Source organism: Ambystoma mexicanum, chromosome 11 (genome assembly GCF_040938575.1).
Source record: "Ambystoma mexicanum isolate Mex_15411 chromosome 11, UKY_AmexF1_1, whole genome shotgun sequence".
Lineage (NCBI taxonomy): Eukaryota > Metazoa > Chordata > Amphibia > Caudata > Ambystomatidae > Ambystoma > Ambystoma mexicanum.
In genome coordinates this window covers 1,257,270,190-1,257,293,610 of record NC_090934.1, presented here as the reverse complement: position 1 = coordinate 1,257,293,610, position 23,421 = coordinate 1,257,270,190, and the positions used below count along the sequence as shown (strand labels likewise).

General features: G+C 49.0%; 1 protein-coding gene across 1 annotated transcript in view; it reads left to right on the top strand.

Annotated features, from left to right (window-relative positions):
* Positions 1-23,421, top strand: part of SNX1 (sorting nexin 1) — a 1,264,276-nt gene that overhangs the window by 379,534 nt on the left and 861,321 nt on the right. The window contains exons 5-6 of the mRNA XM_069624696.1: positions 15,791-15,834; positions 16,987-17,128. Coding sequence (XP_069480797.1) covers positions 15,791-15,834; positions 16,987-17,128 — 186 coding nt within the window. The remainder of the gene's footprint in view (positions 1-15,790; positions 15,835-16,986; positions 17,129-23,421) is intronic.

Here is a 23,421-nt window from a genome sequence, read left to right as displayed (position 1 = left end):
CCAAGCGACAAATAAGACTTGATCTTTTGAACTATATACACACGGCAGCATTTTGGTAAAGGCAAGCAGACATCGAACCCTCGCCAAATCCGAGATCCAGTGAAGTAACTGGAAATCTACGCGCCCCTGCGTCAAAAGCAGGAAGGAGAGCTCGTCCATACAGAAATTAAGCTGAGTCTGCGGAAGGCACAGCTAGGGTTCGAGGAGGGTGAGAAGGGGAAAAAGGGGGGAATCTCACACACAATCTAGCAGACAGTTAACTCCCTTTTCCCATCTACAGAAGGATTATTCTACGGGCCAGACAGACGAGGTTTGGGGGTCCAGTCCAGTCCATCTTCCAAGCACTACGCTTTACCGTGGAAGAAGTTGTAGCAGTCCAGAACGGGTCGGCGTCTCCGTGGGAATCGGGTGAGCATTACTCTCTTCGCCTCCAGTGTCACCCGGAAGTACGAGAGGTTCTGCTCGCGGGAATTTCCTCCAAAAGGAGCCTTAGGTGACGCGTTCGTGGTGGAGTGGTCATTCCCGCTGCTGTACGTGTTTCCTCCAGTCCCCGTCATCCCGCAAGTGCTACGGAGGTTACGGAAGTTCGGTTCCCGGATGATCCTCATTGTTCCGGCGTGGGCTCGGAGGACGTGGTACCCGGACCTTCTCGACTTGTCCATCTGCCCTCCACGTAGTCTTCCCTACCGAGACGATCTGCTCTCACAGGAGGGGGGGTCAGGTTCTCCATCCAGAGGTCGGATCCCTCAACCTTCACGCTTGGCTTCTGAAAGGTTGAGGTATATAAGGATTGGGACCTCCCTGAAGACGTGATGGAGGTGTTGCTCTCGGCCCGACGGCCAGCAACAAAGTCTCTGTACCGTTGCCATTGGCGTAAGTTCTGCGACTGGTGCAGAGTTCAGAATGTGGATCCTTTTGCATGTGACATCCCCATGGTTCTGTCCTTTTTACTTTCTTTGGCCCACAGGGGCTTGCAATTGGGTACCATTCTTGCCCTTTGAGGCAGTTAACTCTGAAAACTGTGTTTTTGGTTGCGGTTACTTCCGCTCGCAGAGTGAGTTACAGGCACTTTCAGTTAAGCCACCCTTCACTGTATTTCACAAGCACAGGGTTGTCCTTAGAGTTTGTCCTTTTCTTCCGAAGGTGGTTTCGGAATTTCATTTGGCCCAGAAGGTTGTTCTTCTGGCATTCTATCCTCCTCCGCATCCTGGTAAGGAAGAGGAGAGGCTCCATAGGCTTGATCCTAGGAGAGCTTTAAGCTTTTATGTTTCACGCATGTCCCGGGTCAGAGTGGACGATCAACTCTTTATTGGTTACGCTGGAAAGCGTTTGGGACAGGCTGTGACGAAACAGACTTTGTCTCGCTGGATTATTTTGGCCATCTCTGAGTGTTACCGCTTGGCGGGTAAGGACCCGCCGGATGGCTTGCGGGCCCATTCTACCAGGGGTATGGCTGCATCTACTGCCCTGCAGAGGGGTGTTACTATTCGCAACATCTGTGATGCAGCCACCTGGGCTTCAGTACATACATTTGTACGTCACTATTCCCTCGATTCCATCCGAGGACAGGATCTGGCTTTTGGCAAGGCGGTCCTTTGCTCTGCTATTTGATTGGCTATTCTAAATTTTGATTCTAAATTCTTTCCCTCCTCCTTGCTCTGGTACTGCTTTGGGAGTCTGTCATAGATATGGAATACGTCGGAGGATCCAATCCCCTCGAAGAACAAGTTACTTTCTTACCTGGTAACGTTCTTTCGATGGGATGGTCCGACGACGTATTCCATATCGCTCCCTCCCTGCCTTCCCAGTAACTGAATTTCTTTTGCGATTGCAGCTTACGTTCCGCAAGGCTTTGTGTCTGACTGGCAGTTGACTAATGTCACACATTCTGGGGGAAAAACTACAACTGAGACTACGGGCGTCCTACTTATCACATCGGATGACGTCGGACGTCGGAGGAGGTCCTCGACGACGGCTCATCAACGCAGGACGCAGACGCCGAAAAAAGTTTCCGAAGCAGCACAGCTGTGGTGATTACCTGTCATAGATATGGAATACGTCGTCGGACCATCCCATCGAAAGAACGTTACCAGGTAAGAAAGTAACTTGTTCATCTCAATGACGAGTTCAATCGGCTGATAGTATGGTGGTGCATTCACTCCAACATCACCCGAGGCACAGGATTTCAGAGCCCGCCATACCAGGAGACGGTCATCACAGACTCGTCCCTGCGGAGCGCCTACTGGATGTCTTCACCGCAGGGGCCTGTGGTTGCCGGAGGAGAAGGATCTTCATATCAACATCCTGGAGTTGCAGTGTTGTAGGCCCTCAAGTCGTTCCTCCCGTCTCTGAAAGGCAAGGTGGTGAGGATCTTCATTGACAACACCACCATGTTTTTCAGGGGGGCGCTGGATTCCTGCTCTCTCCAAGGAAGCTCAAGGGATGTTCCTCGTCCCTCTCTACCTGGCGGGAGTCAACACCATTGCAGACTCCCTCAGCAGGGAAATGCACCCTGGCCATGAGTGGGATCTTTGTCAGGATCAGGTGGGACCCCCTGTAAAGTGGGGCAGGCCCCAGATGGATCTGTTTGCGGCTTCGGCGAACTCAAAGTGCCAGAAGGTTGCCAGCAGGTTCCAACAGCCGAGGAGCCTGGGGTACGCGTTCTCCTTCCCGTTCGTACGGGCTGTTTTCCAGCATGGGGTCTGGCATGGATTCACATGCTCATGAATATTCCCCGTCGTCAGGCTGGGAATCCTCGGTAAAGAATAATCAGTATCAGTTTCGTTTCTGATCTGTCTTTCGTAGTAGTAACCAATCACTGATCTCTGCGTCATACTGACCACAGCCAATGACTGCCATCTTCCTAAGCACCGCCTCTGTCAGCCATCTTCAGATTTTTACCGCACGTTCAAGTGTTTGGATCCTCGTGCTATTGCTCTCGAGCTTTAGTGCGTTTTCGCGCTTTTTCCTAGGAAAATTCTCTTTTTTCGGTCAAAAGAGCCTCAAGCTCCACCGTTTCTTTATCCGATCAACGGGGACCCGTGTCGGATTCTTCTACGCCCCTCAAGGGTGAAGATTTCATCGAGCCACGCTTTTGGAGGACTCCCGAAGTTTCTCAGGCCCATCTCAGACATGGCCCAGGAGAAGGGAAGCTCGACGCCCTGAAAGTTGTTCAGGGTCTGCCCTGGATGCCAGCTTCAGAATGTCTTCAAGGAGGACGAACACTCCCTTTGCCTCTACTGCCTGCATGAGGACAAGACACACGTGGAGAAGGACTGTGCGTTTTGCGGCAACATGTCGGAGCGGACCATGAAGGACCGCCATCTGCGTCTCGCCAACTGGTTGGAAGGGAAGAGCCCGTCAGACGAGAAAAAGAAGTCTGAGCGGTCTTCTAAGACCTTTGAGGGCGCCCCGGCGACGGGGGCCCAACAGAAGGCCAAGCACCGCGAGTCCGCTGGCACCGGGAGCACCGAACGGTCGGGCTCTTCGGTTGCCAGGCAGGGCGCAACCTCCCCGGCGCCATCAACCACAAGCCAACGCTCTGGCTCGGGTAAGAGGAAGTCCGAGCACCCGGCGAAGCTTCTGGAGAGGCCCCGGTCGAGCTCGAAGGCCCCATCGGAGGGGGAGCGAGGCGGTGACCCTCCCCCCAAGGAGAAGGCGGTGAGCGCACCTAAGGTGGTGAAAGCCTTGATCCACCCTGCCAAGGCCTCTATCGGGACAGTCGCGGCGGCCCTGGCTCAGCCTGTGGAGGCGACCTCGGGGCCCAGAGTCTCCCTGCCACCGCGGAGGGAGTCCTCTTTCAAGCCCATCGACAGGACCCCCGTGAAACCTCTGACGGAGGAGAAAAAGGGGGGGGGGCAGGAGTCCATCGTGGATTCGGCCTCAACCTCTGAAGAGGAGCTGATCGAAGTCTTAAGCCACGGCATTGGCGTGGAAGAAGACCAGCCCGTCGGGAGGGACCCCGACGAAGGAGACGACGAGAATGTTGAGGGTGCCGATGAGGTTCCTGACCGCCCGTCGGAATCCCCTCAACCAGTTCTGCAAGACAACTCGGCGGCCATTTTGTTGGCTATACAGTCCTTATGCTCGGAGATAAGGACGAGATTGCCGTTACCACCAAAGGAGGAACCGCTCCCGATGGGGGACCCGGAGCCAGGCCCTTCTGGGAGCCCTCCTCCTAAGAGAAGAAGGATTCATCCTCCACCTCCTTTCCAACCATCGCGCCCTGCTCAGCCCTCCTCCCCGTCCAAGACCCGTGGGGATGATACGGGGGACGGACACGGCCGCGACAGGTACAGACAACGAAGTTTACGACTAGGATCTTCCGTCGTTGCCTCCTCCCCGGGCTTCCCCGCCCGACGAGATTGGGTCGTTTCATGCCATGATCGCCAGGGCATCCAAGCTTTTCCAGCTCTGCCCGGAAGAGAAGAAGGAAGGTTTCCTTTATCAACGGCGCGAGACCAAGAGGAAGACGGTCCTCGCTGTACCTCTACTGGACGATATCTGGGATGAGGGTCTCGCCCTCCTCAAGAACCCATCCACAACGCCTGCGAGAAGGGATCGGTACGAGAAGAAGAACCGGGTCCCGGACGCGGCCCCCTTGTGCCTTCGGGCACAGCCGACCCCGGACTCGGTCGTCTCCGCAGCGGCCAGGAAGAAAGCGGGGGGGTGGGGGGCTTCAGCCTCTACGTCAACGTTGCGGACGCGGCCAAGGTGAGGTCCATCAAATCCCTCCTCGGAATGATGTCTTCTTGCATTTAACTCATCCGCCTGTGCAGGCTTCGGATGCGCCCGTTGCAGGAGTTCCTGGACGCTCGCTGGGTCCAGACGACGGGCAGCTTCGAGGACAGGATCACACTCGACGAGAGTTTCCGACGAGCGATCCGGTGGTGGGGCACCCGCGCGCATCTGACGGCAGGCATGGACTTCCAGACCCCGGGCCACCAGAAGACAGTGACCACAGATGCCTCCCTGGAAGGGTGGGGAGCGCACACTGAAAATCAGCACGCGAGAGGCCTTTGGCTTCCGACGGAGAAATCCCTCCATATCAACGTCCTGGAACTCCGTGCAGTGTTTTGGGCCCTCAGGTCTGTCCTTCCGTCCCTCAAGGGCAAGGTGGTGAGGATCTTCACCGACACCACCATGTTCTACATCAGGAAGCAGGGCGGTACCAGATCCCCAGCCCTGTCCAAGGAGGCGCAGGATCTGTGGCATTGGGCCGTCGCCCAAGGGATGTTCCTGGTGCCGTTTCATCTGGCAGGAATAAAAAACACCATCGCCGACTCACTCAGCAGAGGGCTGCGCTTGTGCCACGAGTGGGAACTACGACAGGATCTAGTGGACCGCATCTTCCGACGGTGGGGCACACCCCCAGATGGATCTGTTCGCGACGGCGACGATCTCCAAGTGCCGGAGGTTCGCCAGCAGGTTTCCCCAGCCGAGGAGCATGGGCGATGCTTTCTCGTTCCCCTTGGAGGGCCTGTTTCTATACGCCTTCCCTCCATTGCCGTTGCTGATCCGGCTCATCAACCAGCTCAAGAGGTCACGGTGCAGGATGATCCTCGTCGCACCTGCGTGGCCGAGGCAGATATGGTTCCCGGCCCTTCTGGACTTGTCAGCGTCCCGCGTCCACTGGCAGCTTGATTGACGGGATCTTCTCTCCAGGGAAGGAGGCGCCATCCTCCATCACGACCCGAAGTCGCTGAACTTGCAGGCCTGGCTCCTGCAGCGTTAGAGTTTGGAGGTTACGACATACCGGCCGACTGCAGAGAGGTTCTTGCAAAGGCCAGGGCGTCCTCAACTCTTAAATGCTACGGACAGAAATGGAAGAGGTTCTCTGTCTGGTGCCACGCACAGAAGATTAACCCTCTACGGATTACGGCTCCTCAAATACTGCCGTACCTACTGACGCTGGCCAAGGCTGGACTGGCGCACGCTTCCATCAAGATTCATCTTGCTTCGATCTCCCGATACACCAGAACCACGGGACGGACGTCTTTGTGGTCTCATCGTCTGGTGAAAGAATTCATGAAGGGACTGTTCAGATCGTTCCCGCCGGTGAAGGCTCCGGCCCCGGCGTGGGAGCTCAACCTGGTGCTGACCAAGCACATGGGACCTCTGTTCGAGCCTCTGCACTCAGCTCCGTTGAAGTTCTTGTCGTGGAAAACAGCGTTTCTTGTAGCCATCACCTCCGCACGACGGGTGGGAGAGATCCAGGCCCTTTCCTGCAAGCCCCCGTACTTGACTTTTCACGACACGAGGGTAGTGCTCCGGACGCACCCCTCCTTCATGCCCAAGGTGCCGTCGGACTTCCTCCTCAACGAACCCTTGGTGTTGCCTGTTTTCTTCCCGTCGCCTTCGTCGCCGGCTGAGAGGACTTTGCACTTGCTGGATGTGGCTAGAGCGCTGAAGTTCTACGTGGACCGCACGAAGAGTTTTCGGAAGACGTCACAACTTTTTGTGAACTTTGGACCTGTCAATCAGGGGAAGGCTCTCTCAAAGGCTTCCATTTCCAGATTGCTCTCCGGCTGTATCATGTACTGTCATCGGTTGGCAAACCGACCGCTGCCCGGCCGTCCGAGAGCCCATTCCACCAGAGCGATCGCAGCTACCACGGCGGTCCTTTCTGGTGTGCCCCTGCTGGACATCTGCAGGGCTGCTACGTGGAGGTCGACGCACACCTTCACGAAATTCTACTGCGCCGACCGGGATTCCAGGGAGGAGTCCAGGGTCGGCCAAGCAGTGCTGCGCAACCTGTTCGCCTAAGGTGAGCCTGGTGAGGAGGTAAGAGATGCTTAATGTTGAGTTGTTGTATTGCTTAATGTTGAGCCTGTTGCCACCTCCCGTGGTTGTGCATGTGTGTACTGCTATGTATTCTTTTATTCATGAGCATGTGAATCCATGCCAGACCCCATGCTGGAGAAGGAACAAGTTACTTACCTGTAACTGTTGTTCCCCAGCATGGGTCTGGCATGGATTCACATGCGAACCCTCCCGCCTACCCCTCTGCGGCTCTTCACTTGGTCATACTGCCACTTCACGTGCTACCAAATCTGAAGATGTCTGCCAGAGGCGGGGCTTAGGGAGATGGCAGTCATTGGCTGTGGTCAGTATGACGCAGAGATCAGTGATTGGTTACTACTACGAAAGACAGATCATAAATGAAACTGATACTGATTTTTCTTTAGCGAGGATTCCCGGCCTGACGACGGGGAATATTCATGAGCATGTGAATCCATGCCAGACCCATGCTGGAGAACAACAGTTACAGGTAAGTAACTTGTTCCTTCCTGTACACATTCCCCCCCCCCCCTGCTCTACGGGTCATCAACACACTCCATGTCCATGCAAGATGATACTCCCCACCGCAACGTGTCCAATGCACATTTTTTCTATCCGGACCGTTTCAGCCTGTCAGCGATGTCAAGCTGCCGGTGGTTCCCTCATCACGACACAGGACCGCTGAACCTGAGGGCTTGGATATGAGTTGCCTGCGGACTGCAGGGAGGTTCTCGCCACGGCCAGGGCATCATCCACTTTGAAGTGCTACAGTCATAAGTGGAAGTGTTTTGCTACTTTGTGCCGGTCTCTGAAGATTACCCCTGAGGGTCACGGGCCGCAAGTCCTTCCATACTTGCTATCCTTGGCCAAAGCCGTACTGGCGGACTCCTCTATCAAGGTGCACCTGGCGGCTATCTCCCGCTACACCAGGGCTCCAGGAAGATCTTCACTTTGGTCTCATTGACTCGTCAAGGAGTTCCTCAAAGAACTTTTTTGATCTTTCCCGCCGGTGAAGGCTACTGCCCTAGTGTGGGAGCTCAATGTGGTTCTGACAAGGCTCATGGGGGCTCCCTTCGAGCCGATTACATCAGGCACCTCAAGTTCATTTGGTGGAAAATGGCTTTCATTGTGCCCATCACCTCTGCCAGGAGGGTAGGTGAGATCCATGCTCTATCCTGCAAGCAACCATACCTGACATTCCATGAATCAAGGGTGGTGCTGCGTAAGCACCCCTCTTTCATGCCGAAGGTTCAGTCGGAATTCCACCTCAACGAGCCTTTGGTGTTACCTGTTTTTTCCCCCCGAAGACTTTGTCACCGGCTAAAAGGGCCTTGCACTCGCTGCTCGTGCCCTGAAGTTGTACGTGACGCGCACAAAGTTTTCAGAAGACTTCACAAGTGTTCGTGAACTTTGGTCCTGTGAACCATGGTATGGCCTTGTCTGAGGCTTCCATTTCAAGGTGACTCTCCGGCTGTATCACGCACTTTCATCGGTTGGCAAGCCGGCCGTCCGAGAGCCCACTCCACAAGAGCGATCGCTGTGATGACGGTGTTCCTGTCTGGCGTTCCCCTGCTGGACATCTGCAGGGATGTGTCCACGCACACCTTCACAAAGTTCTACTGCGTCGACAAGGGATTCCAGGGAGGAGTCAAGAGTTGCCCAAGCAGTGCTACACAACCTGTTCGCTTGAGGCGAGTCCGTTCCAGACGTAAGAGTTATTGTTTCTGTTGAGCCTCCCGTTGTTGCGTAATGTTGTACACATATATATTCGTTATTCATGAGCATGTGAATCCATGCCAGACCCCATGCTGGAGAAGGTAAGTTACTTACCTGTAACTATTGTTCTCCAGCATGGGTCTGGCATGGATTCACATGCAAATCCTCCCTCCGAACCCACTGTCTCTTCTTGGTCATACTGCCACTTTACATGCTTACCAAATCTGAAGATTGGCTGCCAGAGGAGGGGCTTAGTGAAAGGTCTGCAATTGGATGGGGACAATATGACCCAGATGACAGTGAATGGTTTAGATGAGATACAGTTTGTAAGTGAAACTGTTTTTGTTCTTTTTCTCCCAATTCACAGACTGACAGGGAATATTAATGAGCATGTGAATCCATGCCAGACCAATGCTGGAGAATAATAGTTACAGGTAAGCAACTTAAACCTTCTGATTGATTGACTTTCTGCCCGTTCTACTAGTTCTTCAGCATTGGATCTTTCATGGATTCACATGCTGTGAACATTCCCTGTCACTGGGAAAACCCCCGGTAACAGTGTATAGTAGTTTTCCTATGGAAAAACGTTGACATCTTGAGTGTTTTACCGACGTCTTTATGGGTGCTTTAGGCAGCACCAATGGGACGTTGAGTGTATAGCGCCGCCCCCGCGGCTTCCCCTCAGATTTCGATCTTCCAAACCGTTGGGATTACCTTGCGTTCTCTCCAAAGAAAATGTATCTTTTTATTGAAAATTTCAATTTCTTCACTTCAGCTTTTGCTGTTTCCAGTCTTTCGTAAAAGAAAGGTGTGTTTTTCGGTCCCGTTATGGAATCCTCTGGTCCGAAGAAATATTTATTCAGGCATTGTGAGACCTGCGGCCTCAAGAAGGTGTACGAGGGGGACATTCATGTAGCGTGTCTATACTGTTTGTACCCTAATCACTTGGCTGAAAATTGCGACATCTGTCAAGGGTTCTCACAAAAAACCCTGAAGGACAGAAATGGGCACTTAATTTGCTGGCTGAATGAGGGTGCCCATCAGGCTTCAGAAGGTGGCTCTTTACACGGAGGCACGGCTTCCACTGCCTCAGACAAGAGGTCGCCATCATGGCGCCAAAGGGCTAGATCGGAAGAACCACTGCCTAAGAAACAGTGCACAGGTGAGCCTAGGCCTTCATCCACTCAGGAGAAAGCCAAGTTTTCATCCTCCGCTAAAAGGCCTTTGTCGAGTGGTGAGGGGTCGCAAAGTCCCCCTTCTCACGACACTTCTACACCATGCTCTGAAAAACCAAAGGAGAGGGGCTCACACCCGCAAAAATCAGTGGGCCCAGCCCGCAAGGATTAGACGTCGAATAAAGATGACTCAAGGCCTCTCCTCCTCGTCGACGAAGAGGTCTTCGCCCACGGACAAACCTCACTCCTCATCGACATCCCATAAGTCCTCTTCCAGCTATTAGTCGACAAAGCACAAATCCAATAAGTCGTCCAAGCGGCCGCCTTCTCCATCTGTGGTGGTACCAGTGACGAAGACAGCATCTACGATTCGCCCCTCGTCAACGACTGATTCATCGACTCCCCCGTCGACGACAACCCTTTCATCTGCTGTCCCGTCGATGGACCGCTCCGTCAACGACAACCTCGACGACGAGAAAAGAAAAAAATCTGACGCATACTTCCTCTGCAAGGCCAGCTTGGCCCGAATTGGTGACGGGAGACCCTTCTCTTATGGAAAAAGCAAGGCATTCAACTGCGTCTCCAGAGCAACCTCTTCTAGAAAGGTCTCCGACCATACTACCTGTCAAGGGGTCCCCCCTCCCCCCCTTCTCACCGGAGTGCGATCTTTGCTGGATTTCTTGGTCAATGCCTTCTTGCGGACGGATCGGGTCTTGAATAAGGCTGCACAAGTCTCTTCCGACTCCAGTGTGCGTTCAAAGTTCCGGGATGCAAAGATCCAGGAATCCGGGAAATTTACAGAGTGCGTTACTCAGCACAGGAGTCCAGGAATCAAGAAAGGAAGGAAAGGGACTAGGAATGGGGTTGTCTGGGAAAGAACCAAGGAAAACAATACCGCGAGCTATGGAGCACACGTCTGGTCGCTACTTCGCAATAGCATTGAGACGCGTGGAGCCGCGGGAGGCGTGGTCTATTAATAGAACATACGTCCAATGTGTAGAGCGAGAAAGGTTTTTCACAGTTGACGGCCATGTTGGGAGTACAAGGGAGTGTAAGCCCCGTCGAGACAAGGACCAGGAAGTCCTAAAGGGGCGTGTTCTGTAGGTCATGACACTACCAGAGGACATACTTCAACATGAGATCACCTCTGACTTTGAGGCACTTACCTACGATGAGCAAGCAGCTTTTGAATCGATTCTGAAGAAGGGGGTCCTGAACCACCTTTACCGCATCCATCTCTTTTGGGCCGACAGCACACATTGCAATCGCCTTCTCTCCCGTCTACATCAACAGGCTTGGGGGGCTGTTCCTCCTCAGTATCCTCATCAACCCACACTCATTGCTCTCTTTGCAAGTGGCTCACTAGTTTGCAAGCTCTCCTAGGGCAATTAGACGCCAGGCTCCCAATGCCTCAGGCTCCATCAGTCCTGTTGCTGCAAAGCCTGCCTATCGTCACGAACTAGAAGGCTACTGATGCCTTACGCAACCAAGGGTCTCGCCCCAATAAACCATCCCCGGCTAGACCTCTTCCTCCTTCCCATAGGGCTTTTAGTTCTCGTCGAAGGGATCAGGAGGAAGGGGAACTGGATGAGTCTGAGCAAGACATTGCCCCACAGCACACCCTCTCTACGGTCTCCTCTTCTCCCAGAACGGTAGACACCTGCGATACAGACCCGAACCAGGGTGCTCCGGCCCAACCATCTCCACCTGTGCTCGACCACATGGGGAAGAGGAGAAAGGCGGTTTTCTCAGTCCCTATATTGGATAACGTATGGCAAGAGGGTCTCCATACGATGAAACACCCGTTTACGGAGCCAGCGGTCAAAGGCCGCTTGGAAAAGAAATTCAGAGCTCCTGAATCCACTCTGAAGTGCCTGACATTGCAGCCTACACTAGAGTCTGTGTATGCAGCGGCTAGTAGAAAAGCTTGCACCCAACACAAGTGCGCCACTCCACCCGACGATGAGAACCATACGTTGGACGCTTTCGGTAAGAAAGCCCTCACTATTGGAGCCACTACTGTGATGGCTGGCCAACTCGTTGCCTATCGTCGCACAGTATGACCGCGAGATGTGGCACCGCCTAGTGCCACTGTCACACCGTCTTCCAGAGCAGCAGAGGAAATGAGCTATGCTTTTGCACATTGCTGTCGACCTAGTGGAGACTAGTTTCAAGCAAATTAGTAACTGGGTGGTTCTGAGGCGTCAAGCTTGCCATCCCTGCATGGATTTCCACCGAGAGGTTCAACACAAGGTTGTGGACATGCCTTGTGAGGGGGAAAGTCTTTTCGGGTGAAAAGATTGACGACGCTTTGAAAAACATGAAGGCGGACTGCGATAAAGCAAGGTCCCTTACAGCCCTGAAAGGCAGAAGCTCTGTTCACCCCTTTCACTCCTTTCGTGCCGTCTCAGGAAATGCAAGATTTTCTGGTTCTCGAGACAAGGGATACAGTAGGTCCACCTTCTACTCCCAAGGCTACAGGGATTCCTTCCAGACCGCCCAATGCAGCAAGGAGTACCAAGGCCAGAGAGAAAGGGGATCCTCTTCACAAAGATGCCGTCAAAGGAAACCACAACAATGACTGCCACATGGGCAGTCAACTAGGAGGGAAGGTGGCGTTCCACCTCAACAAGTGGCGTTCAATATCAACAGATAGATGGGTGCTGGAAGCTATCCAATACGGCCACTTGTGGAGTACAAGCGTCCACAACTCCCCATTCCTCCAGTAAAAACATCTGTCTCACCTTCACATCTTGCGTCGAGAGGTTTGTCTCGTGCTACAAAAGGGGCAATCGACAGGGTTCCCCCATCGACAAGAGGAAAGGGTACCTATTCTCGGTTTTTCGTGGTCAAGAAGTCGAACGGAAAGTGGTGCCCCATTCTAGACCTGCGGCTGCTCAACAAGAACATAAAAAAAGCTAACATTTAGGATGCTAACGTTCCACCAGAGAAGTTTTTGACATCTCTAGATCTTGAGGACGTTTACTTTCACATACCAATGCACCCAAGGCATTGAGGATTTCTCAGGTTCACGGTGGGCAACAGCCATTGCCAGCTTCAGGTCCTCCCCTGTGGCCTAAAGTCAGCTCCCAGGACTTTCACCAAGTTTCTGGCTCCTCTAGCAGCTTGCCTCCAGGGAAACGGCCCCCACTTTTATCCGTACCTGACCGATTGATTGGTCAGGGGGACAACTTACCAGCAGACGTTGGAGTCTCTCAACACCACAATGTTCCTTCTACACCATCTAGGCTTCTCCATCAACTTCAGCAAATACTATCTGACGTCCTCAAAGAATTTGGTCTTTCCGGGAGCACAATTCCAGACAACTCTCAATTAGTTTAAGCCATAGAAGGAGAGGATAGAGAAACTCTTGTCCTAGGCTCGTTTACACCAGGAAAATCTGTCGCGGTCCGCTCCTTTATGTGTCTCCTCGGCACCATGTCGTCCTGCATCCCTGCTCATTCCAAATTGTCGTCTCTATATGCGCCCAGCACTGGAATTTCTCACTTCCAGATGGTCCCAGATCAAGGGCTCCTGGTCGGACACGGTGGTCATCTCCCGACCTCTGGCAGACGCCCTACAGTGTTGGACTCATCCCATCAACATTGATCAGGGCATGCCCCTGGTGGAACCAGATTTTCGATACACTATCATGACCGACGACGCCTCGCAGACTGGATGGGGGTGCTCATCTGGACCAGTTCGAAGTCAGAGTCAAAGGCCTGTTGTCTCCAACGGAGGCCTCTCTACATATCAACGTCCTAGAGCTGAGGGTGGCACACTGGGCAGGCAAATCTTTTCTCCCCCTCATCCAGGACTCTGTAGTAAGGATTCTCATCGACAACACCACTACCATGTTTTATCTGCGCAAGTGGGGGGGGGAGACACACTGCAGGTCCTATCCCAGGAAGGCTCCTGACCAGTCCGAGTTCGTAAACCTAAATATACCTCAGGATTGTCGCTTCATTTTGTCTGCGGCAAGAGCTCCGTCTACCAACACATCTTACGCCCGTAAATGGAACAGGTTTTGCGTCTAGTGTGCTCAACAGCCTAACCTACAGCCATTGTGCGTTTCGCCTCAACAACTCCTTGCTTCACTTTTGCTGTTGGCAAAAGATGGTCTCGCAATATCGTCTATCAAGGTTCACCTAGCAGCAATATCAAGATTCATGCGGAAAAGGAATTCTACACCTCTTTTCAGCGACAGATTAATTAAACATTTCCTCAAGGGTCTTTTCAGAACTTTACCCACAAGGAAAATGTTTTCTCCCGTTTGGAGCCTCAACCTTGTGCTCACAGCCCTCATGAAGCCACCGTTTGAGCCTATGTCAACAGCTGCTATAAAGTTTCTCACTTCACATTTTATTCCGAAGATTCCATCGGATTTCCACAAACACTATCACCGTACCAACCCTTTCTCCTAATGTTTCTACTCCGGCTGAAAAAGCTTTGCATCACCTGGATGTCAACATAGCTTTAAAGTACTATCTGGATCTCACTAAGCTGTTCAGATCATCCAAGCAACTTTTGGTGGCTTTCGGCCCCTTCCATAAAGGGATTTCAAAACAAGGCATCTCACGCTGGGTGGTGTCAACAATATCTTTTTGCCACGCAAAAGCCAACAAACCATTACAGTCAGCTCCCAGAGCTCATTTCCACAAGGTCCACAGCGACCTCAGCAGCTCTATGGGTGGACATACCAATCCGAGACATTTGCCAGGCAGCAATGTGGGCAGTGCCCCACACATTCACCAGACACTACTGTCTGCATCAACATGCGGATGTACAGGTGGGACGAGTGGTGCTTCAACGCCTGCCCAGTAAGGTAAGCCCTGCAGCTTCTGGGGTTTTGACTCTACTCCTTTTGTCCTTCTCTTTTTTTGATCATATTGCCTACCGTCTGTCCTGTTTGCCTATTATGGACTTCCAAGGCATTTCTACTGCTACAAAATATATTCACAGCATGTGAATCCATGAAAGATCCAATGCTGGATAAGGGGGTAGTTTCTTACCTATAACTAAATTTCTCCAGCGTTGGTATCTTTCATGGATTCACATGCACCCCCCAGCCTTCCCCCTCAGGCAAATAGCCTCTTAGGACATCCTCTTTTTGGAGAGGTTAAAATCTGAGGGGAAGCCGCAGGGGCGAAGCTATACACTCGATGTCCCATTGGTGCTGCCTAAAGCACCCATAACGATGTTGATAGGACACTCAAGGTGTCAACGTTTTTCCATAGGAAAACTACTATACTAAAGTTACTGGGGTTTTTCCAGCCGGACGACAGGGAATATTCACAGCATGTGAATCCATGAAAGCTACCCATGCTGGAGAAATGGAGTTACAGGTAAGAAACTACTCCCTTCTAAGGCATCATTTTAGCTTTCCAAGAAATCGGAGCAGCTGTTTTGAGGATTGCAAAATCTTTTTGCAGGCATTGTTGTTTTTATACTTCTGAGACTGCTGCCTTTTGGCGATCAAGAAATGTTGTTAAATGTTTCCTTAAATCTTGGTCATTTGTTTGCGTCCTGGTTCCTTCATTTTATTCGTCAAGTTGTTGCAACTGGTTGGAAAGCTGGGAGAATCCGGACCAAAGAGTAATGAAAACCATGACTTTTGATTAATTCTTTCACATATGTTCACATTCTCCCCCTCACCCTTCCCCTCCCTCTTCCCCCACTCCCCCTCTACCCCCTTGAGGAGCAACTTCACATTTTTCTTTTTCCCCCTTCTGGTTATTCGGGGATTCGTTTTGCTAAACATGCAATTACTTGGAACACCTGATGCATTTTCTTGAAGTTTGTCTTCCATAACGTGTTCAGTGTATCACCCAGTGGTATGTGGTTGTGTCTGCTACCAGAAGAAGTAGTTTTCCATAGTGTGAATCTCTCTTTTAAGGATACCAAATAGATAATAGTATCCAGCGTCTGCAGGAATTCTTATGAGCATCTCCCTGTTAATTCCAATCGCTTGCATAAACTATCCTTGTTTTCTTCCTCATGCTAGAGATATTTACCTTGAATGGGCTTTGGCTAAACATAATATAACATTTGGAGAAAGAGTATTGAACTTGCATTTCTCTTAAAATTGTGTCATGTATATTATTTCTTTTTTACCCAAGGGGATGGAATGAATGCCTATGTAGCATACCAGGTCTCCACTCAGGTAAGTCACCTGCATATGAATAACTACGTGTTTTGCTGTTTAACTGTAAAGATAGCAAACCATGTGCACATATATTGCGAGTACACCTCAATTGAGAAGCACTAGTTAGATTTGGAGCTAAGGTGGAGCTAAGGGCCCCATTTAGTTGGAAAATATTGCCATGTTATGAATACCTTTCTGTTGGTCTTTAACACTCCGAGAACATTCAACAGACTCGCACTACAGAAAGTTCAAGACAATTTTCAGATGAAGAAATATTTTCAAATACGGAATATAATATAACCTAACATAACTTGGTCATGTGAGTGAATCTGGAGGTCTCGGTTGGTCTCTTCGCCCTAACTTGGCCTGCCCAAGCTTCATGCCCCGCACAAGAATTAAGGCTTGCTGAACAAACCTGGTCAGGTTTGTTATCAGCTTTGCGGATCAAAGGGATTTGTAAACCACAGGGTTAGCAGACACAGACTGGTGCAGGACATATCGGTAGGCATAGTTAGGGCTCCTTGTCCCTTGGGTGAACTTGTAAAATGTCATGGACTATGTCATAGATCCACTGTAACATCTGGAACCAGCTATGTCATGGCCTATGGGCTCTTTATATAATGTACCAAGCCAAATGATATGCTCTATTGCCAATCTTACATTCTACATTCAATATAAAGGGCTAAGCAATGACGTCGCATGGAATTGTGGCAGTCTTCAAATGGTATACTACTGTTTGCTTGACCCATTATATTGTGCTACAATGTGTCCGCATGCCAGTAATTGAGTACATTCTTGGGACTAAGAGCAAGTTCTAGATGAATGCGAACTCTCTCTCACCCTCTCCCCACATTTTGCCTAGTGAAATCTGATCGCTATTTCAAGACGTACATCTCTCTTCTCCTCAAACCCTTAACCTTTCTCTTCCTGTAATGACTGTTCAGCAAGGTCCTGCGTAGAAATGTACAAAGCAGCGATTCGATTGGTAGATCACACAAAATAAATCCCTACATGGATAAAATCTAGCTTTAATTAATTCAATGTGTAGGTACTTTAAACAAAACTTAAAGTTGTTTACAGCTAATTTGAGAAGGCTGTGCATTGTCTTTGCAGAAATGTTATTTTACTGCCCCATCAGTATTGTTTAATTCTTACTCTTTTCTGCTGCAGACCAGTTTACCGATGTTCAGAAGTAAATATTTCACTGTGAAGCGAAGATTTAGTGACTTCCTTGGCCTGTATGAGAAGCTCTCGGAAAAGCACTCTGGAAATGGATTCATAGTGCCCCCTCCTCCAGAGAAGAGTATAATAGGTGAGATAAAGCTCAATTCACAACTCTGGCAGGTGTTTCTCTCGGAATAAGCCTTTATGAATACCAGCTGGTATTTACCGAGCAAAGTCTCCATGAGTGATCATTGATATTCCATTTTTATTGCTTTTGCTTTTTCAACTTGCCACACTTGACCTTGACACTCCAAACACACGTGCCACGCTGCCCCCTTTTGTGTGCCAAGAACATGGTAAACTTTGCATTGGGAATCCTATTAAAACAAATACAAATTGGACATTTGAGTTCCATGCACCTGTGTGCTTCTGGATATTATGTTTTTGTTTGATTAAGGCAATACTATAACAATGGATTCTATTTAATGTTCACCTATGAATGATTTCCTACTTTGGATCACACACTACTCTTTGTGTTCAAAATATTAGTTACTTCTGTTTTAGTTACATTTGTATTTGGAAAAACATATATTCAACGTTATGATAAATTGAAAGTAAAGTATGCCCAATAATTACTGCTCTGCATCCTCCTTCAAGGCGTATTCCCTAACCAAGAGGCTACAATATCCATTGATTTGTACTGGGGGAAAAAACGGACTGCATACACGCAGGGTACTACCAATTCTTTGTCCCCTTACACAAAATATAAATAGATTATCCCTCAAATGGCTAATTTATTGAATCATATAGATGCTATGAGCAAGGGAGCCTTCACCCATTTCTTAATTATAAGGAGATAAGCATTCACATGTACCGTACGCCAATATGGCATCATCATTATTTTATATATTTATTTTTACATTTGTATAGCGCACAAGCAACCCATGGGCATTGCGGCGCTGTTACTTGCAGGTACAATATAATTAAGGGAGGTACAATATACATAATTTACATTGGTAACACATTAATGCAGTCAGCTTGTTGCAGATACATTTGCAGGTTTATTGGGAGAGGTGGTGCGAGGTCCTATAGGGACTGTGGTGTTGATCAGGCGAACAGATTGGTTTTATGGCTTTACATCCATTTTAAAGCATGTATTTTAAAATGGTAAGGACCAAATAGTATGCGGTTTTCTTACAATGCAATGAGAGGTTGGAAGCATTTAAAATGTTTCATTTAGAATGCACAAAGTGCACGTGAAAAATGTTGTCATTATTTTCACATTCATAATTAGAATTAATCTGAGTAAAAAGCAGATTTCATGAAGTGTATAGAAACAGTTGTTTGGTTCATTGTCATTCAAGACTTTAATTGTTTTTTGCAACTTCTTTTAGGACCAGTAGCACAGGCGTTTTCCAAGATTAAGACATGACATTTGTACAATGTTTGTACAAAATGTGCATTCATATTGAACAAATCACTCTAAAACAAATTTGCTCCATGTTCTTGTGAGGATTATCCTCTGGAATGTGTGCCACATGATATTTTTTAGTGACTATTCTAAAAATGGAGCTGGTAAAAGCACATTGAGTTTTATTTAATTCGGTGGATTTCTGTAATCTGTGCACCTCCTGCACTCCACCATTAGCAGATAAAAGCTCTTACACAAACGGAGCACACATCGCTCTGGCAATCCATGTTTTATGCCCATGATGAACTAAGGTTTTTGATTACCCTTTAAGATATGCTTGCATGGCGTTTTCTTTCTGGCACTTATGACTTGATTTGCCAGTGATTTTTTTATCATGCTTTCCTTGAATTTGTTTTGTGCTGCCTTCTCGGCTGCAGATTACCGACTTCAAGAAATGCCTGCTTCCAAAACGGGCACCCTTCAGTTATCCATACAATGTCTATAATCCTAATTGGTTTCTGCACACTTGATTGTTTGGAAGTTTATAATTGGTCTTACAAAGGCAAAAGAATATAATATACTTTTCCGGTTGCAGACCCTGGCAATTTGTTTTATGGATATACCTATTCAACTGGAGACTAGCTTGTGTATTCAACAGGTGTACTAAATCGGGGCAACTCCTCCAGGAATAACCCATAAGTGGTCTAGCTTAAAATGTCAGAGGTTGTATCAGTTCACCCACAGGCCATCATTCTCGGCCACACATTTTCTAGTACATCTCAATACTAGGCTCTTTACAAGGTGGTCCTAGATCTTTTATCTCGCATCACCCCTAGTACAGGTTGTCTGGGTAAGTGGTTTGGCATACACATAACAACTTGTACAGGTCAAAACCTCTGAACTCTGCCCTCAGACAATCAAACGTAGGGCTTGACAATCAGGTTAAATCGAATGAGTGCCTGTAAAAAGAGTGATACTGCAGATCTGCCTCATTCAAGTCTATCATAAGCCCACCAATGCCTGTCCTTCTGGAGGCCTCAGTAACACTAATCCAAGACCAATCTTTTAGGTGCTCTTTGCAGGAAGTTTAGTCCCTGGGTGGGACTGGTTTCAGAGCGGCTTATTCTTGGCCACCTCTTCCTTTCTCTGGCATAGGGATTTTTCTACCCTGTGAAGTTTTGCCTGTTAAACCAAGTGATTACAGTTGGTCCTTCCAAATATACCATGACCATCTGCAATCCAGAAGGCTCACCCTTCAAAAAGTACATGAATGAGCCTCTAAATACATGTATTCTCAAATATTCAGACCTCCAAGCATTATGTATATACCTTCAGTGTTTCTCCCACAACCCGTAGCATAGGTGACTGATACAGTAATGCCGGCTTTCATAGTTCTATTCCCCCCAAACGACAGGCCGCTTCTGCCTAATGGTGGCCTGTTGGGAATTAGCACATGCGCTTACAGTGCATGTATTTGAGGCCCTTGGAGTGACGAAGTGACTCGGTTTGGTAAGAGGTTGGCGGAGGGGATTTGGAGGGAAAATAGGCATGCCAGGTGCGGGTGGGAAGATGACCAGGGAGGTGTCTCAATAGCGAAAGGGTTGGCCCCCAGGGTTGCGGTGGATGTCTGACTCGTAGGATAAGAGGGGTGGGGAAGAGGGTACTACAGGCTTTACCCGAGTGTCATACTCACAAGAAGAGAGATTGGGGTCTGCAGAGAAGGTACATGATGGATGCTAGCAGTGGGCAAAAGGACCCATTTGAAAAGCATGTTAAATGAACCCGTCCTGGGACCATCTATCATGGATCCCTTGATACAGCCTTATGCATCCGGTGAGCAGTTCTTATTTTTGAAATCCTACATTTGAATACTTTCAACTCCACGCTGAATTATGGGCTGTTGTCCCATGTTCACCTCAATTTCCTACAAGTTGCTAACCCTGGACATGGTACACAGCTTCACAGCTTCATGGGCACGTTTGCTACATAAATGAAATGTGGAGAGTTCTTAAAGAGCTTAACTATCAGATTGCTCCGAACATCACACTATGACCAACTCTGGGCTGCAGCAGCAGCATCATAGACTTTAGTAGGTTGTCTGATTCATTCCTCGCCAATACCACAGCTGTGAATCCCTAGAACAAGTATGTCTAATGTGTAGTTTGATGACCTGTGACGTCTATATAGATGCAGACCCAGGGTCTAATCCTGATTTAAGAAGGTGAAACTGCTCCAAGCTAAAGTGGATGGCATGACGGTTTTCCTAGACCTTGAGGAAGCAGTCACTACCCAGTGGCAAAGAAGTCTGGCCTCCATTTTGATGACATATGTCCACACAAAGCCCCCATTCCCATCTTGGAGGATATAAGCTATGAGTGTGGCAGCCGAGAGATGGTAGAACATAAGTTAATTTGTAATAATTTTACAGTGAATTATGAACGTACAGGGGGTTGCATGCATCTCTTCTCATCCACTTGCAATCTTGAGTAATGTCTGCTAAACTACGTTGAGGACACAGACTTGGCATACCACTTTTTCCTGCCAGAAAATACCTTGTTTGTTGATTTGACTGGCTACAAATGTTATAAGAACTACCCTTTGTTTGAGATAATAAATCTATGCATGTTGAAAAAGATGGCAAAGGTAAGGATGTCCTGTTGAGGTCCATACTGAGGGAATAGGCAAGGAAGCAATTGAATGCCATGTGAACTGTAAAGTGCATACAAGCATTTGACAGTGGTGATTCTGCAGCTGGGGCTATCCCCCTGAGTTATTGTGGTGTGCAGGCAGGCTTGTCTGTGCTCGTCCTAAGGGAAGCGCAGTAAAGGGCAGTGGACTTCTTAACTTCATTTGAGTTCTTGAATCACTGATGGACTGGTTTATCGACAGTGAAGACCACCATCTGGCTGTTCTTGCACATCAGGTCAAACATATTGCATGTGCTTTGCATGCAAAACTGATCCCACTGTGGACTGAAGAGAACATTTCAAAAGTCCCTTATGGGTTCCTTTGCCCTCCTTGTAGCTGTATAACCATAGAAGCTGCATTCGTTATTCACTTCCAGAAATCGAAGACGACACCACTGTGGTGTGTTGAGCAGGAGGAGTGAGCCATCATGTTTGGGGAGAGTGGGGGCCAGAGCCTGGAAGGAGAATAGTTTAACCAAACCTAAAGACTGATCACATATGACCCTCCCCCAATCTGCAGATGTATAGCCAAAAGTTCATACTTCTTTTCTTCCTTCCTCTTACACCATGCCTCAGTCCACTCTTTCCATGGTTGGGAAACTCTAGGAATTAAAAGCCATAGTAGTGGTACCTCAGGCAGGAATCAGCCAGCTGTGTTTGCAGTGAGGAAAACCTGCCCCTCCCAAGAAATACTCCAAGATGGGACAGACTGGCCAGGTGCTTTGGTTGTGAGATCAACTCTGCACCGCAGGTCTAAATGACCCATTTGTCCATATTTTGCTGTGTATGTTTGAAAGGAAATAACTTAGAATTATGGCCAGGGAAGTACCTCCACTTGAGTTTGATTAATCTGATGTCTTTATGGCTGTAATGGTGGTGGTCCAATTGTAGTGGTAGGATATAAATATCTACTGCTAACTGTGGACTGGTTGGTGAAAGCTCCCAGTCTCAGGATGCTCTGGGCTCTCTACTCTAAGTGCATCTCTGCTGTTTGACAGATCTGTCTGCATGAGTAACTCGATGTTTAACTTATCCATTCCCAGAGAAAGCTTGCAGCCTGTTGGGTGGAAAGTCCTTTTTTTACCTGATCTGGTCACCCATATACTTTTCGATGGATTTATTTTGGGGGTGTTTGGCTATGTTTTTCCTCTCAGCCAGGCTTGATTGAAAACCTCTCTGAGAGATTAGCTCTGTGCTTTTCTGCCCCAAAGGTGTTCTATTGTATCCTGGGGGTCATATCCTTTCTGTTGATCCGGTGGCTAGTCTGGTGGCATCTGCTTTGTGCAAAAAGCCCTCGAGTTGATGGACCATCTGGGTTCCTTTTTGACCAGATAAACAGCGGGGGTAGGATGCAGAGGAGCGGGTACAGCAGTACCAGATGGTTGGGTTGGGTAGGGGAGGGACGGAGAACGTCTAGCGAGTCATGTGGCGTGAGGGGCGATGTGATGGCCTAGGTGTTGAGGAGGCCATTGGCTGCCAAATGTTTCAGTGCAGCTTGGTATCTAATAGGAGACGGGTGTCGGCCAAGCCTTTTTTGTGGGAATGAAAGACGACCTCTTACCCACACATCTTGTCTTGGTGCACACACAAACCTGCACACCTGGAAGTGTCCCGTAAGTGTCTTGGCCGTTGGGCTGAGTTGGACCTTCTACTACTCTCCTTGCCTGCCTTCAGCGTGTTACCCGCTGCCAGCTCACCGTCTGCAAGAGAAAGTCTCCTGTGTGTGGAAACATTGCAGTGCTGCTGCTACACTTGGACTGCCTCATACCAAGTAATTACCTAGTTTGCTTCACTTTGTCTCCCTTAATTTACGGGCAATCCATTTCAATGTTTGTTTCTTTTTTTTTCCATCCCATTTACAGTCCCACCCACTTGCTCTGCCCACCCTCTTGCAGCCTTCCTACTTTAACTGGTCTCGCACGCACCCGTAAGTGCCCCGTAAGGGTCTTGGCTGTTGGGCTGTTGGGCTGTTCGGGTGGGAGAGCATGGGGCGAGGCCTGTTAGATGTTGTATCTTTGCGCTGCTTTTGTTCATGTGGATATCGCCATATATTTGATGCACCTTGCTTCCCAGAGAGTAATCGTACAAGTACACATGCCGTGCTATATAGCCTTATTCTTATATGCATGTAAGTCTTTTATAGCCGTATAGCTGGATTTATCCTTGTTTACAAGAAGCCTCGTCTATTAGTTACACATATTTAGCCAATACGCAAAGGCTCGATTTTGATTTATTTTCAGTTGCGGAACTCACTCTTGGTGGCAGAAATTTCTGTTTGTCAGCTTAACATACTGTATTTGCTTTTGCTTTGATTGGGTGCACCACTTCTGTTCCTTCTGTCAC